The sequence below is a fragment of the Salvelinus sp. IW2-2015 genome, linkage group LG15, assembly GCF_002910315.2.
Source record: "Salvelinus sp. IW2-2015 linkage group LG15, ASM291031v2, whole genome shotgun sequence".
NCBI lineage: Eukaryota > Metazoa > Chordata > Actinopteri > Salmoniformes > Salmonidae > Salvelinus > Salvelinus sp. IW2-2015.
In genome coordinates this window covers 31630430-31646293 of record NC_036855.1, presented here as the reverse complement: position 1 = coordinate 31646293, position 15864 = coordinate 31630430, and the positions used below count along the sequence as shown (strand labels likewise).

At 44.3% G+C, this 15864-nt stretch overlaps 1 protein-coding gene across 2 annotated transcripts in view; it reads right to left on the bottom strand.

The window, feature by feature from the left end:
• LOC111975045 (tetraspanin-15-like) overlaps positions 1 to 15603 on the bottom strand; it is a 31469-nt gene extending 15866 nt beyond the window's left edge. Inside the window, exons 1-4 of one of the 2 annotated variants that reach the window (XM_024003205.2) lie at positions 15026 to 15599; positions 1940 to 2125; positions 1285 to 1359; positions 975 to 1070 (exon numbers count right to left, since the gene is read on the bottom strand). In XM_024003205.2, the coding sequence (XP_023858973.1) occupies positions 975 to 1070; positions 1285 to 1359; positions 1940 to 2125; positions 15026 to 15112 (444 nt within the window). In that variant the 5' untranslated portion in view covers positions 15113 to 15599. Of the gene's footprint in view, positions 1 to 974; positions 1071 to 1284; positions 1360 to 1939; positions 2126 to 15025 lie in introns of both variants that reach the window. The other variant, XM_024003206.2, reaches the window with a different exon arrangement.
• Between the last annotated feature and the right edge of the window lie 261 nt (positions 15604 to 15864).

The following is a 15864-nucleotide window of genomic DNA, read 5'->3' as shown; positions in this document are numbered from 1 at the left end:
ATTTGTGGAGTGGTTTAAAAACGAGTTTTAATGACTCCAACCTAAGTGTATGTAAACTTCCGACTTCAACTGCAGATAATAGCCATTTGGGAATCACCCAATCTTTATCCTTTCAACCCAGGGCAGGGCTGGCTTCATTCATTGACTTCAATCTCACAACCCATTTCCCCCAGCAAATCGATATCGATGTGGAGATTGRCAGACAGGGAGCGAGGGCCCCAGGTAAACCGGGACTTTGACACTCAAATAAAGACTACACTTTAAACTTGTGCAGGCTGTAGGAAATCAGATGGATAACCTAGCATGTTGATAGCAGCGTAGAGAGAAAAGTAGAGATACGACAGCGGGTCAACGCTTTTGGTATCTTTTGGTATTATAGTGGCAGCAGCAGCTTGTTATTGTGTTGTTCTCTTTGTGGGGCTCAACAGCGTTGTACTCCACTGCTGATTGAGATAGAMGCACTCTAATAGGTGTGCAAATGACAACAGCCGTTCCCCAAATGACACCCTATATAGAGCACTACTTTTGACCAGGAATCATATGGCTCTGTCGAAAGTAGCAGACTGTCTAGAGAATAGTGTGCGCCATTTGTTACACAGGTGGAAATGAAAGCTTTGAGAGGTGTGAACAATGGTGGCCAATGAAAGGATTGAATGCCTGCAGCAGTGAGGATTATTATGCCTAGTTGCCTAGTTAAATAAAGGTTAAATAAATAAATATATATGTGGTCTGGTTAATTAATTAACCAGGATGAATGGCAGAGATAAAATACAAAATTAGCCAACCTCTCAAAAGACTAGTGTGTGTGTGTGTAGTGGGGGAGGATTTAATAATGACAGAGTTCAGTCTGTTGTTTTTTCAATCACTCATACTCTATCCATCTCAGTGTATCCTACATTCAACACACACACACACACACACATCACTATATCCTGTCTGTTGCTTCCGTTAATGTAAAGRGAGTCCTCTCTWACCTTCTGTTGCACAAAGTCCAAGATGTTTTTGAAGTCCAGATCATCGTAATAGTGTTTAATTCCCTCTCGTATGCTACTTTGGAACAAGGCTGATGTCTACAGGGAGAGAGAGAGGAGGAAGAGTAAAGAGAGAGGGGTGGGGATGATTGAGCGATGGAAGTCATCATCCAACACATTGAATGCTGCTGTGATGTGATCTTTTCGTGGCTGGAGGCTATGCCAAAGGGGACACTGCTGTACCATGTGAACATGTTACAGATGACGTGTGCGTGCATGCATGTGTGTAGGTGCCAGAAATTAGAGAACTGGCCTTCTTCTCAAAGATGAGTGCAACGATGAGAGCCACAACTTGCAGGAACAGTAGGACACACAGAACACACAAGAACTGGTGGAGAGGAGAGAGAATAGGTATTGTCTATTCCATGCTTTGGCAATGTAAACAATGTTTCCCAATGCCCAATAAAGCCCTTTGAAGAGAGAGGGGGGGGGGGGTTTAGCATGACACAAACCAGAGGGACAGAGTTTAGAGGGACTTTAGCTGCTTCTGTATATCCCAGTTTGGAAAGGAGATAACTGATTGAGAACAAAGTGCCCTGCAGATGGCTTTGCTGGGCTGAGACAGGCAACCCGTCATCAGGCTTACTGACATACCCAGTCAGTCCCCTCCTCCTCTCTTCTCTTTCTCTGACTTCGTGAGGGGGTTTCTCTCCTCGCTATGTCTCTATCCGCGATCACCCCCACCATGTCCTCCCCTCTCCTCTTCTCATCTCATCTACCCTCCAATCCCTTTACTCTCACCAGTGCACTCACCATGTGCTTCCGCCGGACATAACTTTCCCCTCCTTCCTTTCCTCCCGCTCTCATCTCCCTCTCCAATCCTACCCTCCATCCTCTCTCACCATGTGTAGCAGGTCCTTCTCCTCCCTCCATCTTCCTCCCCACGCTCCATCCCTCCCCGCTCTCACCATGTGTAGCAGGGTCTTGTTGTCCCTGAGGGAGCCCACCATGCCCACCAGGGAGACGGTGAACATCACCAGGCCCAGCAGGATGAGCACCACAGCGGGGGCCAGGAACACCCCCTCCAGGGTACGGTTATTCTGGCGTTCCACCTCCGCGTACACCCCCACGCACAGCACACACAGGCCCAGGAGCTGTAGGAGGGGAGAGGGGGTAGGGGAGGCAGGGAGAGAGTGAAGAGGCAGGGCAAGAGGGGAAGGAAGAGAGAGCGGGAGACAGGGAGAGAGGGTGGGGGTAGAAGCGGCGAGACAGTGAGATGGGAGTCGTAAGAGAAGAGAGGGGTAAGGCAGGGAGAAAGGAGGAAGACAGAGAGAGGTGGGGAGGAGAYAGGGCAGTAGGGGAGAGAAAGGAGATGGGAGAGAGGGAGAGCGGGTTGGGGTGAGAAGGTCAGAACACTGCAGGGTGCCATCTTTATGAATTAGCGTCACTGCAAATAACAGGATCTTATGACAGCAGCGTGCATAGAAAGCATAGCCTAACCAAGCGAGGAACATTAAATGCTTTTGCCATTAGTGCTGAGCGATTAACCAAAATGTKTGTTAATTTTCATTTTTTAAACAAAAGTTTGACCAACGTCAGTTCAATTATTTGAATTCCATTTCGTTTGTTTTTTCCTGTGTGAGCTGGATGCGCAGTTTCTGTAGAGATAAGTCCGATCACGCCCGAACTGTGCGATGTAGTAGCGAGTTTCCAACAGGCTAATATTCGAAATGGTTTATAATCCATTMTGCGTCTGTCTACTTGTCCGTTCTGTGTGGAGCAGACACGATACGAAAAGAAGAGAGAACGCACGATCGAGAGGGATGGAAAGCTGTTTCTTCGCGAGGTATCCCTACCTGAAAATACATGATCAAAGTGATTGATAGTTGGTATTCAGCAGTCATAAAAGTATGCCTTATTTACTTTGAAGAACTACAAAAATGTTGATTTTTGTCAGACAGCATAGCATAGAGATGAGGACTTGGAATTAAATAATAATGTCCTCAAATAAAACACATATTTTATTAAAGTAATGTGAAAAAATCATGGTTAATAAGTGATAAGCAGTCGGGTAGTCACTACCTTCATGGGACTTTTATTCATTGTTTTATTCTGTTGTTACATAATTAAACCCACATAATGCATAGAGCATTTAATGTAAAAAAAAAAAAAAAAAACGTGATTACTTTTTCTTTTTTTTAAGAAATCGAACCAATCACAAAAAGCACTAATTGCTCAGCACCAACTGTTATGTTCAAAGCTACCGTGGATTGGATTACATACCCATAGCTGATTTCAAATAACAAGGACATCTTTAAAAGAGCATCAATGAGCCCCAAATGGTACCCTATTACCAATAGTGCACTACTTTTAACCAGAGCCTAAAGACCCTAGTGCTCCTGCTCCACACCCTGCTGCCAAAATAAAGTTAGCAAATAGGGAACAGAAGATGACGGAGACAGGAGAGGACAGAAAATGGTGGGCCTAGCTCCTGTCTCGCTGCGACATCACCCTCGTTAGTATAAAACAACCCACTTGACTAGCTCCTAGAGTGCCATTTGGGAGCTTTCAAAACCAGGGCAGGGTGGGCTGCTAGTTCACTTAGGTAACATCCCAAATGGCACCCTATTCCCTTTATCGTGAATTAAAGGAACTATACAAAAGGCAACATAGGGAATAGGGTGCCATTCGGAACACAAGCTTTGACCCAATGATAGTTCTTTCTTTCTGCAACGCTCGCAAAAAAGAAAAACAACCAACAATTGCCACCACCTAGGCCTACCTATTGATTCTCAATTACGGAGAAAGGCACTCTGCACTAAGAGAGCGAGCCTCTTCGCTCTTTACCTACTCTAGTCCATTCACTACGGACAGCCACCACCACCCCGCCCAACATCGGAAAATGTATTAAAAGGCTCCGTTTTCAAAGATATAGGCCTAATTCAAGTCTCTTACAGASGAACCTTAGTTCCTTTCTTATTTATTCTGTCTCCCGCCGTAGTGTAGTAGGCTAGACACACTGAGACCGAGAGACAAATATCCTAAAATGACCAAACCTCAGACTGATAAGCTATGCAAATAGGGCACACACTCTTAAAGGATTAGTTGCCTGACTCTCTCCTTCCCCCAAAAAACCTACATACACACACACTTATGCATGCACGTCATACGGATTCCCGCAAAACTGTGTGTGAAATTACATTAAGCAGATTGAAGAGACAAGGGGAAGAAACAGCATTAATTAACTACGAGAGCCCCTGCATGGCTGGCTGTGGGCCAGGGAAGCTCTGGGAGGAACACAAGCCAAGGCACTAAATCTCAACACGGAAGAGTGGGAGCTGAAAGGAAGGTGAGAGGAAGAAAGAAGAAGTGAGAAAGACTGGAAAGAAGGAGAGAAAATAAAAATCCAAGCAAATTAAGTCACTGATGGTGCTTTTCCATCGAGACTTACCCCCACACCAGTGGGCCGCCAGTGTTTTATGTTAATGTACGTCTAGTGTTATTGTGTTTCCGTCAGGAGAGTGACTCTAAAGACGTGTGGCGAGCAGAACCAACAACCTCCGCATCATTCAGGACTGTTGGTTTGTGAGAAGGTGTTCAAGTCAGCCATTGTGTAAATGCATAGATGGAAACAGAAAGGTCTGAGCCTTTTGGGTAAAACACCGGGGTGAATGCTCAGTGGAAATGCCGTATTACAGTTTCTTGAGAGTGAGAGAGAGAGAGAGAGAAAGAGTGTGCAAATTGAACATGAAAACGACTGCAATTTCCTTTGAGGTTAGAAGGAGAGTCATGGAGTGAGAGAGAGGGTGAGAAAGCAGAGAGTGAGAGAGAGCGAGGGATTCATTATACCCACTGATTGATTCTAGGAAGACGAGGATTCGCCAAAAATGGTGGTGGAAAGAGAGCGTGATGGAAGGGGCATGGTTACATTTAACTGATAAAGTAACTGGATGAGTAAAATACTATCAAAATTGGCTGACTCATCCATTAGCCTAGGATAGGGTTTGCAATTCAAATATGACAACAACAATGTTGTATGCACTCTACTGTAAGTCGCTCTGGATAAGAGCGTCTGCTAAATGACTAAAATGTAAATGTAAACAACAAAAAGTGTAAGAGAGCACTAGCCTATACTAGACATTCTAGTCCCAACACTTTCCAGGCAGCGCACCAACACCTAGGTTAACTACATGAGAACACACAACAACAAAAAAATGGAATTATTCAATGGCACTCAAAGGTTGTCTACGGTGAGAGAGATATTGGTGATTTTCCCCATAGGCACACATATAAATGTACAAAGACGTCACTATACGCCTAAACACTGAGTCACTACTCAAGGGTAGGCTGAATTTTATAACATAAACTCTGATGTATAGCCAAGAAAACCAATTGAAAGTCATGGCCAAAGTCACTCATCCATATCMCATACAATCTCCGCCAGTTCCCTTCATCCTCTCTTTTAGCTGCATGCAGGGGAAAACGATCCCCCCCCTCATTGAAGCCACGGGAGTTGAAGGCCGACCACAGTACCGCAGGCATTGTTAGCAGAAAACATGACCCCCCTCCATTATAGTGAATGGYAAAATGGAAATCTTCATGGTCAATTTGAGTAAATAAATACAACATTCAAAGACAATCATGGTACCAGTAACTTCTTCTAATTWCACCAGATGTATGTCCTTGAACCAATTGTTTTAAAAATGGCACACAGAAGAAGTTATGAGGATAATTGAGATGCTAATTCAGCCTGCAGTACCCCGGTGGCCTTCAACTTGAGTTCAAATCAAATTTTATTTGTCACATGCGCCGAATACAACAGGTGTAAACCTTACAGTGAAATGTTTACTTACGAGCACCTAACCAACAACACAGTTCCCAAAAAATATGGATAAGAATAAGAGATAAAAGTAGCAAGCAATTAAAGATCAGCAGTAAAATAACAATAGCGAGACTATATACAGGGGGGGGGGGGTACCGATACAGAGTCAATGTACYGGGGCACCGGTTAGTTGAGGTAGTATGTACATGTTGGTAGAGATATTAAAGTGACTATGCATAGATGACAACAGAGAGTAGCAGTGGTGTAAAGGGGGGTTGGGTGCAAATAGTCTGGGTGGGTAGCCATTTGACTAGATGTTCAGGAGTCTTATGGCTTTGGGGCAGAAGCTGGTTAGAAGCCTCTTGGACCTAGACTTGGAGCTCCAGTATCGCTTGCCGTGCGGTAGCAGAGAGAACAGTCTATGACTAGGGTGGCTGGAGTCTTTGACAATTTTTAGGGCCTTCCTCTGACACCGCCTGGTATAGAGGTCCTGAATGGCAGGAAGCTTGGCCCCAGTGATGGATTGGCCTGTTCGCAGGCCCTCTGTAGTGCCTTGCAGTCGGAGGCCGAGCCGTTGCCATACCAAGCAGTGATGCAACCAGTCAGGATGCTCTTGACGGTGCAGCTGTAGAACCTGGATCTGAGGACCKATGCCAAATCTTTTCAGTCTCCTGAGGGGGAATAGGTTTTGTCGTGACCTCTTCATGACTGTCTTGTTGTGCATAGACCATGATAGTTTGTTGGTGATGTGGACACCAAGGAACTTGAAGCTCTCAACCTGCTCCACTGCAGCCCCGTCGATGAGAATGGGGACGTGCTCGGTCCTCCTTATCCTGTAGTCCACAATCATCTCCTTTGTCTTGATCACTTTGAGGGAGAGGTTGTTGTCCTGGCACCACGGCCAGGTCTCTGACCTCCTTCCTATAGGCTGTCTCGTCGCTGATCAGGCCTATCACTGTTGTGTCATCYGCAAATTTAATGATGGTGTTGGAGTCGTGCATGGCCGTGCAGTCATGAGTGAACAGGGAGTACAGGAGGGGACTGAGCATGCAACACTGAGGAYCCCCTGTGTTGAGGATCAGCGTGGCGGATGTGTTGTTACCTATCCTTACCACCTGGGGACGGCCCGTCAGGAAGTCCAGGATCCAYTTGCAGAGGGAGGTGTTMAGTCCCAGGGTCCTTAGCTTATTGGTGAGCTTTGAGGGRACTATGGTGTTGAACGCTGAGCTGTAGTCAATGAATAGCATTCTCACATAGGTGTTCATTTTGTCCAGATGGGAAAGGGCAGTGTAGAATGCAATAGAGATTGTATCATCTGTGGATCTGTTGGGGCAGTAACCAAATTGGAGTGGGTCTAGGGTTTCTAGGATAATGGTGTTGATTGTGAGCCATGACCAGCCTTTCAAAGCACTTCATGGCTACAGATGTGAGTGCTACGGGTCGGTAGTCATTTAGGCAGGTTACCTTGGTGTTCTTGGGCACCGTCACTATGGTGATCTGCTTAAAACATGTTGCTATTACAGACTCGGACAGCGAGAGGTTGAAAATGTCAGTGAAGACACGTGCCTCTCAGTGAGAGGGGGCAGCACTGAYCTAGCCTTCAACGTCACTTCCTGGAGTAGCTTAAACTGGGCATGTTATGTCCATCTTAACCAACTTCATTTGTCTTCAATGCGCTATTGAGTCTTCACATAGGAATGAACGGTGTCACGTGATCYACGGCTTTGTCCATTCATATGTACAGTTATTGGCTGCATCCCTCTTCTCTGCCTGGTGGTGAGATGACCGTAGAGACCGTTGTAGTTAATATTGCATCACCTGCAGAGACCGAGCAGAGTGAACAGTTGATCCCTCTCAGGACCACTGCTCTCACTCAAGGCCTCGGTCTCAAGAGATGTCTCTTAACACACCAGCTGCTTCCGAAATGGCACCTTATTCCTGATACAGTGCACTACTTTTYACCAGGGCCCATACTGAACACAGCCCTATGGGTCCTTGTCAAAAGTAGCCATAAAGTAAATGTATGACGTAGAGTAAGGCTTTTTTTGTCTGAATAGATAGATGCAGTTAAAATGCATGATTAATATAATTCACCAATATACAGTACGTCTTGGTAGTCCAACAAATATTGCTATCAGGTTGCAAATCACAGCCAACCTGGTACATTGTTTACTTSCTCGAGCTATTCGGGATGCACTGTTTCAACTGGCATGCTCTGATCCAGTAGAAACGTCATAAAATAGGCCTACTTGATTACCTCTTATCAGTGCTTGACTTGGACTGAAATATGTTCCAGTACTCATTTTGAGTGCTGGTACMGTTTATATTTAGGTGCAGGAGCTCCACAATACTTTTGAGTTAATATTCCATAAGAGGAACAGGAGCTCAAGCAGCAGAAAATGTGAGGTGCTGGTAGTCAGCTTCGGTGGGCTCCTGCCCAAGTCAAGTACTGCTTCTTACCCCTTGCGCAAATAGCCTACAGCTGTGTCTGTCCCGAGCTCACTGGCGTGGGAAACTCTGAGGGCCCAGAATACTTTATACAATGTTTCAAGCTTGCTAGCGCATGCTTTTGGCCAGGCCCAAGTTAATACAATGTTTCAAGTTCATTGCAGACAGGCCAGGTGTAGCCAATGTGATTTATAGGGCTGTAGCGTAGCGGGTCGAGAGTTTCAAGTTCCTTGGTGTCCACATCACCAAKGAACTATCATGGTCTAAATACACCAAGACAGTCGTGAAGAGGGCACGCCAAACCTTTTTCCCCTCAGGAGACTGAAAAGAGGCACTACAGAGGGTAGTGCGTACGGCCCAGTACATCACTGGGGCCAAGCTTCCTGCCATCCAGGACCTACAGTTGAAGTCAGAAGTTTACATACACCTTAGCCAAATACATTTAAATTCAGTTTTTCACATTCCTGACATTTATCCCAGTAAAAATTCCTGTCTTAGGTCAGTTAGGATCACCACTTTATGTTAAGAATGTGAACTGTCAAAATAATAGTCGAGAGAATGATTTATTCCAGCTTTCATTTCTTTCATTCACTTCCCGTGGGTCAGAAGTTTACAAACACTCAATTAGTATTTGGTAGCGTTGCCTTTAAATAGTTTAACTAGCCTTCCAGAAGCTTCCCAAATAAGTTGGGTGAATTTTGGCCCATTCATCCGTACAGCTGGTGTAACTCAGTCAAGTTTGTAGGCCTCCTTGCTCGCACATGCTTTTTCAGTTCATTTTCTATAGGATTGAGGTCAGGGCTTTGTGATGGCCACTCCAGTACCTTGACTTTGTTGTCCTTAAGCATTTTGCCCCAACTTTGGAAGTATGCTTGGGGTCATTGTCCATTTGGAAGACCCATTTGCGACCAAGCTTTAACTTCCTGACTGATGTCTTGAGATGTTGCTTCAATATATCCAAATACATTTCCCTTCCTCAATATGCCATCTATTTTGTGAAGTGCACCAGTCCCTCCGGCAACAAAGCAGCCCACAACATGATGCTGCCACCCCGTGCTTCACGGTTGGGATAGTGTTCTTCGGCTTGCAAACCTCTCTTTTCCCTCCAAACATACAATGGTCATTATGGCCAAACTGTTCTATTTTTGTTTCATCACAACAAAGGACATTTCTCCAAAAGTACAATCTTTGTCCCCATGTGCAGTTGCAAACCGTTGTCTGGCTTTTTATGGTGGTTTGGGAGCAGTGGCTTCTTCCTTGCTGAGCACCCTTTCAGGTTATGTCGATTATGAACTCGTTTTACTGTGGATATAGATACTTTTGTACCTGTTTCCTCCAGCATCTGCACAAGGTCCTTTGCTGTTGTTCTGGGATTGATTTGCACTTTTAAACGCAAAGTACGTTCATCTCTAGGAGACAGAATGTTTCTCCTTCCTGAGGCGGTATGACGGCTGCGTGGTCCCATGGTTGTTTTACTTGCGTAGCTATTGTTTGTACAGATGAATCGTGGTTACCTTCAGGCGTTTGGAAATTGCTTCCAATGATGAACCAGGTCTACCATTTTTTTCTGAGGTCTTGGCTAATTTCTTTTGATTTTCTATGATGTCAAGCAAAGAGGCACTGAGTTTGAAGGTAGGCCTTCCACAGGTACACCTCCAATTGACTCAAATGATGTCAATTAGCCTATCAGATGCTTCTAAAGCCATGACACCATTTTCTGGAATGTTCCAAGCTGTTTAAAGGCACAGTCAACTTATTGTATGTAAACTTCTGACCCACTGGAATAGTGATACAGTGAATTATAAGTGAAATAACCTGTCTGTAAACAATTGTTAGAAAAATTACTTGTGTCATGCACAAAGTAGATGTCCTAACCGACTTGCCAAAACTATAGTATGTTAATAATACATTTGTGGAGTGGTTGAAAAACMAGTTTTAATGATTCCAACCTAAGMGTATGTAAACTTCCTACTTCAAGTGTATATAATAGGCGGTGTCAGATGAAAGCCCATAAAATTGTCAGAGACTCCAGTCACCCAAGACTGTTTTCTCTGCTACCGCATGGCAAGCGGTACCGGAGCGCAAAGTCTAGTACCAAAAGGCTCCATAACAGCTTCTACCCCCAAGCCAGAAGACTGCTGAACAATTAATCAAATGGCCACCGAACTATTTACATTGACCCCCCTCCCATTTGTTTTGTACACTGCTGCTACTTGCTGTTTATTACTTCACCCCTACCTACATGTACAAATTACCTCAACTAACCTGTACCCCCGCACACTGACTCGGTACACCCTGTATATAGCCTCGTTATTATTATGTTATTGTGTTACTTTTTATAATTTTTTTACTTTAGTTTATTTGTAAGTATTTTCTTAACGCTTCTTGAACTGCACTGTTGGTTAATGGCTTGTAAGTAAGCATTTCACGGTAAGGTCTACACTTGTTGTATTTGGCGCAAGTGACAAATAAAGTTTGATTTGATATATGGAAAAATACACATTTAAAAATGTCGACCAATCGAATGGTCGAAAAAACAGACGACTTTCGGTTGACAAAGATTATTATTAATTTATTTTAGTCGGGGATAGCCCTACTTGACACAGTTTAAACTAGGTCTATTTGTGGTGTCTGCAACCGGACTAGATTGTTAAACGACACTTGGCATTGCTTGACTGAGTGATACCGTTTGCGAATTGCAGCCCCCCCAAAAGATTTGTTCTCGAGTTCGAGTTTGTTGAGCAGAGGATGTGTATGTTGTGGTTCTACAAAGCTGTGTCCATCATAACATTCAATTAATTGCATTCATTCTTGCGCCATGTGATCAATTATCAGTTCCAAATATGTATTTTTTCTTCTCTATGCTGCAGCATCATTTATTTTCCCTTGCACACATGGACAGTTGCTGGTCGGAGCACATATCCGGAGTCGCCGGTATTTAAAGGCTCTGCATGGTAAATCCGGAGTCTGCATTGACCGTACCTCATTTACAGCGATACGACCTCTGAAGAAGTCAGTGCAGTCATACTTCTTGCTCGTCGCAGAGCAGAACTGTTGCGAAGGAAGTTGTCAAGGAAGCAGAGAATCTGCAATTGCATCACACCCTCTGTAAGGAGCCTCTGGATCGCATGGCCAGAGAAAGCATGAATTGGCTTTTAATACTGCTGTAGAATTAATTGTGGCCAGTAGGTCAAACGAATGACATAAATTAAAGAGTCACTCTGAAAAAAACAAATCATGTCTCTCGAGTCAGTAAAAAGGGTTGTTCAAAAATTGAGAATTTTTCACAWCACTAGCGGGCAGGCAGGCAAGTTCCCATTCAGTCGTCAAAACGTGGGTTGGGACAAGCATGCAATGACAAGCAAGCTGCAGAAGAGCGAGTAGGCTACTCCCCATCGTTCATCAGTGAAATTTTGACGGCCAACCCAAAAAGGGTTGAGGGTTTATCTACTGTTCCCTTGTTAGATTTTAGCTCAACTCGCGCTGGTTAACATTAGCTGTTGATCTTGTTGTTGCTGATGTGCATAGGCAACAGAGGGCGAGAGAGCCTACCTTTTCATTGTTGTTTGATCAATAGGAATGTAAAGTTCCCAAAGGAACAAGATGGAGCCGACAGAGATGGTCGCCTCGCTTCGAGTCATTCGGAAACTATGCAGTATTTTGTTTATTTCTGTATTATTTCTTACATTGTTACCCCAGGAAATCTTAAGTCTTATTACATACAGCCGGGAAGAACTATTGGATAAAAGAGCAACGTCGACTTACCAACATTACGACCAGGAATACAACTTTCCTGAAGCGGATCCTCTGTTTGGACCACCACCCAGGACAATGGATCTAATCCCAGAAGCCGACCCAAAACAACAGCACCGCAGAAGGGGCAGATGGAGCAGCCTCCTGGTCAGGCTCCGTAGACGTGCACATCGCCCACCGCTCCCGGGTATACTACTCACCAATGTCCAGTCTCTTGACAACAAGGTAGACAAAATTCCAGAGAGACATCAGAGACTGTAACATTCMGTTTCACGGAAACATGGCTCTCTCGGGATATGTTGTCGGAATCGGTTCAGACACCGGGCCACCATTGTTCCTGTACCCAAGAAGGCAAAGATAACTGAACTAAATGACTACCGCCCTGTAGCACTCACTTCTGTCATCATGAAGTGCTTTGAGAGACTAGTCAAGGATCATATCACCTTACCGGCCACCCTAGACCCACTTCAGTTTGCATACCGCCTCAACAGGTCCACAGACGATGCAATCGCCATCACACTACCCTATCCTATCTGGACAAGAGGAATAGCCATGTAAGAATGCTGTTCATTGACTACAGCTCAGCATTCAACACCATAGTACCCTCCAAGCTCATCATTAAGCTGGAGGCCCTGGGTCTCAACCCCGCCCTGTGCAATTGGGTCCTGGACTTCCTGACGGGCCGCCCCCAGGTGGTGAAGGTAGGAAACAACATCTCCACTTCGCTGACCCTCAACACTGGGGCCCCACAAGGGTTGTGCTCAGCCCCCTCCTGTACTCTCTGTTCACCCACGACTGCGTGGCCATGCACGCCTCCAAATCAATCATCAAGTTTGCAGACGACACAACAGTAGTGGGCTTGATTACCAACAACGACGAGACAACCTACAGGGAGGAGGTGAGGGCACTCGGAGTGTGGTGTCAGGAAAACAACCTCTCACTCAACTTCAACAAAACAAAGGAGATGATCGTGGACTTCAGGAAGAAGCAGTGGAGAAGGTGGAAAGCTTTAAGTTATTCGGCGTACACATCACAAACAAACTGAAATGGTCCACCCACACAGACAGCGTGGTGAAGAAGGTGCAACAGCGCCTCTTCAACCTGAGGAGGCTGAAMAAATTTTTACAGATGCACAATCGAGAGCATCCTGTATCACAGCCTGGTACGGCAACAGCACCGCCCTCAACCGCAAGGCACTCCAGAGGGTGGTGCGGTCTGCACAARGCATCACCGYGGGCAAACTATCTGCCCTCCATGACACCTACAGCACCCGATGTCACAGGAAGTCCAAAAAGATCAGCAACGACAACAACCAACCGAGCCACTGCCTGTTCACACCGCTACTATCCAAAAGGCGAGGTCAGTACAGGTGCATCAAAGCCGGGACCGAGAGACTGAAAAACAGCTTCTATCTCAAGGCCATCAGACTGCTAAACAGCCACCACTAACATTGAGTGGCTGCTGCCTACACTGAGTCCCAATCACTGGCCACTTTAATAAATGGATCACTAGTCACTTTAAACAATGCCATTTTAAATAATGACACTTTAATAATGTTTACATATCTTACATTATTAATATCATATGTAGTGTATTTTATACGATCTATTGCACTTTGCCTATGCCGCTTGGCCATCGCCCATCCATATATTTATATGTACATATTCTCATTCACCCCTTTAGATTTGTGTTTATTAGGTAGTTGTTGGGGAATTGTTAGATATTACTGCACTGTCYGAACTAGAAGCACAAGCATTTCGATACACTCGCATTAACATCTGCTAACCATGCGTATGTGACCAATCAAATTTGATGTAAGAGGACTCCCATGCTATTTACATATTTTATTGAAATCCATTCAGGTGTATTCTGTGGCTTATGGCAAATCTTTCTAATGATCTAAAGTCTTGCTGTTGCTACTGCCTGTAAACACACAGTCCAGTTTAAAGTAATTGATGGCAGGCCCGTGTGGCAATTGGCTTATTTGCATATAAGCCTATTGTAGCTCTGATTGGCTATGGTGCACCGGTCTGTGTAGATATTTTTATTAGGTTTTATTCGCTGCAGTAGCTATTAATTTTCCAAACGCACAGACACTTTCCCACTCTATAGTATTGCTTAGCATTATCACAAATGCCTGAGTCATTCCCAAACATTCTGTGAATGTATGAAAATGTGAAAATGACCATATCTATATTCTTGCTTGTCAGAAAGAAAAATAAGCAGCCACAATCCTCCTGTGGGTGTATATMAACATATTTGAATAATGTTGACAAAATGCTGTCAGTTCCACTTTAAAGCCTACATGACACATAAGTSTATGTGTGTCATGTATGCTAGCATGTTATGGCATTTAAGTGAATTAGACTTACCTGTGTAACCCACTCCTGCCCTGAAAAGCTGTAACAACAATGTAGTAAATGTCCCACATGTCTCAGAACACCAAGAAGAGGCATTAACACCAGGCTGCATTAAATGGTAATTTGACTATAACACTGATTAGACTCATTAGGCTTAATCAAATGTAGAGTAATAGGTAGGCTTAGGCCTATAGCTAGTTACTCTTTCCAAATATTGCAATATGAAGGCCCTAGAATAGTCTGAAACAATCAAATGTGTTAATGGGCTACAGTTAGCATCCCATTTCCTGTCGGCAAAGAAAATCTCCCACTTCACTTTTAACTGTATCACAGTAGTCTCACGGCACGCCCTGCACTACAAAGCAGCAAAAGCAGTGTAGCCTAGTGTAGTAAATGAACGACAATAGTGTGCACAGCAGTATTTTCATTATTTGTTATTCTTGCAAGCAATTTGACACCCGAGTTAGCTAGCTAYCCAACTAAGAAGATCCTGGCAGTTACTAGATAGCTGTTACACTGGCTAGCTAGACAGCTGGCTAGTAACATATAACGTTAGCTGTGTGGTAAACAAAGGTGATGGTGGTTATCTGACAGTCACACAATCCAACATGTTTGTGGTCCGGTCCCCAACCCTGTACCTGAAACCAACAAGTCAATATTAAAACACTTACCGAGAAGAGCATTGAGTAGATATTTAAGGTGAATTTGATGAAATAATAGAAGCGGTTGCTCTTTCTCACTGCTTTGTACGAAGGCATGTTGCTTGGTAGCTGAAGAAGCAAGCTAGTTGCAAGCTAAGAACCCAATTTAGCTAACGTTAGCTATCTATGCTAGTAGACGCATATCAACACTGACCTAATTAGCTATTTCAGCTAGCCACAGTTAGCTAACTATATTATCCGATWGAATTTTCAAAACATCTCGATTTTACACAAGTACGTCAACGCCTTCGTTTAGGTTATTTACTCCGGTTAAATGTACCCTCACAAACAATAGCAACTTCCGGGCCACGTTCAATGCACGCTCTGTTTTGGCGACGTCATTTAACGGGCCTGAGTAGTGAAATACGTTCAGCTATTTCATATGTAATTATCCAGTAAAACTCGATTACAGTATCATCATGTGCGATAGCTGAGACAGTAGACAAAGGAGCTGGCTCTCATCATCCATACTATTGCTTGCTTTCCTTTACATCTTAAAGGAAATGGGTCACATCTCAGCCCACTGAAGAGTCTGTGTCACTACCCTACAAGTGTCACTGTTACTGGACAAAGTGCATTTATCCCTGCTATTGCTCCTCGTTGCATCAGTTGTTGGTATATTTTTGGCACACGTGATGTGGATGCTGGATACTAGGCTATTGCTAGGTCACTAATCTTTGTTGTAACTTAAACTGTAGAAGCAATGATGTCTAATTGCTGCCTGCAATTTGGGGCATCCCAGCATGTGGGCATTCCTGCATTTGCAGGAACCCCTCTTTATACTTCTATTGGTACATTTTTAAGTTAGG